Source organism: Microtus ochrogaster, linkage group LG9 (genome assembly GCF_000317375.1).
Source record: "Microtus ochrogaster isolate Prairie Vole_2 linkage group LG9, MicOch1.0, whole genome shotgun sequence".
In the NCBI taxonomy this organism is placed as follows: Eukaryota; Metazoa; Chordata; class Mammalia; order Rodentia; family Cricetidae; genus Microtus; species Microtus ochrogaster.
Window position 1 is genome coordinate 23179267 of NC_022034.1, and position 3198 is coordinate 23182464.

General features: G+C 55.8%; 1 protein-coding gene across 1 annotated transcript in view; it reads left to right on the forward strand.

The window, feature by feature from the left end:
* The first annotated feature begins 1003 nt into the window (after nucleotides 1-1003).
* Hdac2 (histone deacetylase 2) overlaps nucleotides 1004-3198 on the forward strand; it is a 99177-nt gene continuing 96982 nt past the window's right edge. The window contains exon 1 of the mRNA XM_013352367.2: nucleotides 1004-1259. Within this exon, the coding sequence (XP_013207821.1) occupies nucleotides 1208-1259 (52 nt within the window). The 5' untranslated portion in view covers nucleotides 1004-1207. The remainder of the gene's footprint in view (nucleotides 1260-3198) is intronic.

Genomic DNA, 3198 nt, shown 5'->3' on the forward strand with positions numbered 1-3198 from the left:
AGCCAGTGTATGCATGTAGAAGGAATTGTAAGTGATAACAGTTAAGAAATGCTAGTGTTGTATTAGACTGTCAGCTTCCATCCTTTGCGCCTTGCAGGTTGGCTTAGACAGGCACTCAATAAATGTCACGCTATTAATCATAGGGACCCAATTGTTCAAATCCTTTCTTTGGATTTCTGCTCTTTTCTTAGTGCCCAGGGAGTAGTGCATCCAGTCTGATGCAGCAGGTCAAACATGTGGAGTCTGGAAAAGTCCCACACCCCTCTGGTCCTCGCACAGTTACTTAGAGCTTGACAGCATTGCACTCCTCCAGCTACTGACACCTACGAAGCACAAACGGGATATGGCACGTGCTTCCCGGCACTTTCGACAGCTTTACAAATATGCATCGGTGCTGACAGCCGTACTTATAGACGGCTATTAAATGCCTATTAAACCCTGGAGGTACATACAGCCTGCCATTACCGCCTCTAAGTCAGTCATCAAAGTAGTTATCAGGAGCTGAGCAGGGGAAAAGAGTACACGCGATTCGGAAAGCGTGTGAATCTCCAACCATCACAGAGACAAGGATCAGCATCTTCTGAATCCCCGGGGAGGGCTCCGGCGGGGTCCCCTCGGGGTCCCCGCAGAGGCAGGTGGCGGGCTGGGGCCGGAGCGTCGCTGCCGTGGGGGAGGGGAGCGGCGTGGGACCCGGCGGAGGGGTCCAGACAGCCCGGGATACGTTTGAGCAGGCTCCCAGTGCGCAAGCTCGGTCCAGGCGCAACCAGTGCGCGCAGTTCGGAGGGGGAGCCCGACGGCTGCGGGTCTTGGGCTACGAGCGCGGGGCCGAAGCCGGTTCCTTCGCAGCTCTGGAGTGCATGCGACACAAGTGTGGGTACACTACTCCCGCCCCAGCAGCCGGCGTCCTCTGCGAGCTGGCCGCTGCGTCCGCCCGCAGCCGCGCTCCTCCCCCTGCAGCACCGCAGTGGTAGCGCCCGCCTCCCAGCCCCGCCACCCTGGGCCTCCCCCGCCGTGTGTCGCGCTTCGGCGCCGCTGCCACCCCCGCACCCAGTTCTCAGCATTCTCCACTCCGGCTCCCGTCCCGCTCCGGGCTGCCCTTGTGCGCCCGCCGTCTCCCTCAGTCTCCGTTGTCTGGCCGCCGGGCCGCGGCGGGCGGGAGCAGCCAGAGGAGGAGCCGCAGCCGGGAAGGAGGCGGCGGCCCGAGCCCATGGCGTACAGTCAAGGAGGCGGCAAGAAGAAAGTGTGCTACTACTATGACGGTGGGTGGCCGGGGAGCCTGCGGCGGGGCGGAGGGGAGGGGGCGGCGGGGCGGACGCGCGGCTCGGAGTGCTTAGGGTGGCTGTCGGCGGGGACAGGGACACGGCCTACCCGGCTTCGCGGCCGTGGCCCGGGATCGTCCGCCCTCGCTCCTCTCGGGTCCTCCGCACGGACACGCGCTGGTTTGGGGTCCACTGCCTCGGACCGGCCCCCGAGGGACCCCAGTTGGCACCCCGGGCCTGACTGCACAAAGCCGGCGGCCTGGAGCTCCGCCCCACGTCCCTGTCCCCTCCCCCGCTCGCCGGGTCCCCCTTCTCGCCTGCATTCAGTCTGCGCTGCGCTTCCAGCCTCACCCGGGACCCCGCGGCTCGGGTGGGGCTGCGGAGGAGTTACTGCTGGCGGGGGGCCAAGTTCGCAGAGCGGAGCTGTCTCCCTCGTGTTTCGCGTGGACTCCATCCGTCGCCTTTGTTCGCCGGGTTCTTTGAGCGCCACTTTCTCGGGGTTCATATGGAAGAGCTGCACTTCCTCGGTGACAATTAGAGGTTTTGAGTTAGCGCTAGGTAGGCCTGTGGGGAAGTGGTAAGAGGAGGGAGGCAAGCTTGGAGTTGTTCCCACTTGATGGGTCCTAGCTTGCCTCTGTGGGAGGTTGTTACCACCCACTTCTTTGTTGCTCTTTGTTCGCGCTGCAGTTATACCCTGCTCTGGGGGTTTAGGAGAGCATCAGACCCAGTGTGGTGGGGACTCTGCTGCAGGAAACTTTTGAGTAGTGGACTAAATATTCTAAACAGGTAGGAGGTGTACGAGGTGGTGGTGAGGATTCTGTGGTTTGGAATATGAGCAGTAGTAATAGTCTCCGACTTCTGTTGGCTGAGATGGTCTCAGTTACACTAAGTAGTGCCCTGTTGTAAAGGTTTCACCAAGACACTCGTAGGTAACTCTTGGGAGGAGGAGTAATTTGACGGACCTAGCCTCATTGACCTGAAAGACCTGATTTCTACAGAGAGACACAAAATTGGGAGCTGTTTGCTGTATTTGTTGTGTTGAAGTCACAGTATCTTGGAGAAGTAGATTAGAGCCCAGACAATGAGGCTGAATCAAACTGACTTTAACTTGAAAATAGTTGAAAATAGTTCTTGGCTTGGCAGAAATTTTTAATGCCTGTTTTTGTTGTTGTTGTTTTGTTTTGTTTTGTTTTTTGGGCCGGGAGGGGGTGGTTCAAGACAGCTCTGTAGACCAGGCTGGCCTTGAACTTCCATAAATCTTCCTTCCTTGGCCTCCCAAGTGCCCAGGTGCCAAAGGGCATGGACTGCCATGCCCACTTGAATGGCAAATTTAAGAGGACTGAATGAATTTATTTGAAATTACACCATCATGGAGGGCAGAGACGCCAAGTTAAACATGAATTATATTGTGAAGTTGGATTCGTGGTGAATACTTGTCCAGCATCCTCTTATCCATTGGAAAGGATGTAACCCTATAAATTAATTTGAAAAATTATAATTATAGCCCCCCTTTTTTGTTTTTTCGAGACAGAATTTGTTTGTGTAACAGTCCTGGCTATGCCAGAGCTCACTTTATAGACCAGGCTGGCCTCCAACTCAACTGAGATCCACCTGCCTCTGCCTCCCAAAGTGCTGGAATTAAAGGCATGTGCCACCGCTGCCCAGCCAAGAGTCAAGGGAGAGGTTTAAAGGTCAGAACTGGTGCTCTGGTGATGGAAAACCATTCAGTACTCTTGTTTGCTGAGCAACAATTTGTCCCTAGGTCCTTGTGTGGGCGCGAGCCTTTTTTGAAGGGCGGGATAGGCCCTCTGTGACCTTACAGAGATGGGCAGGATGGAGGGATTTTTTTTTAGTCATGTGATTTTTTTTTTTTTTTTTTTTTTGGTTTTTCGAGACAGGGTTTCTTCTGGTTGTTTGCTGAGCAGCGATTTGTCCCTGG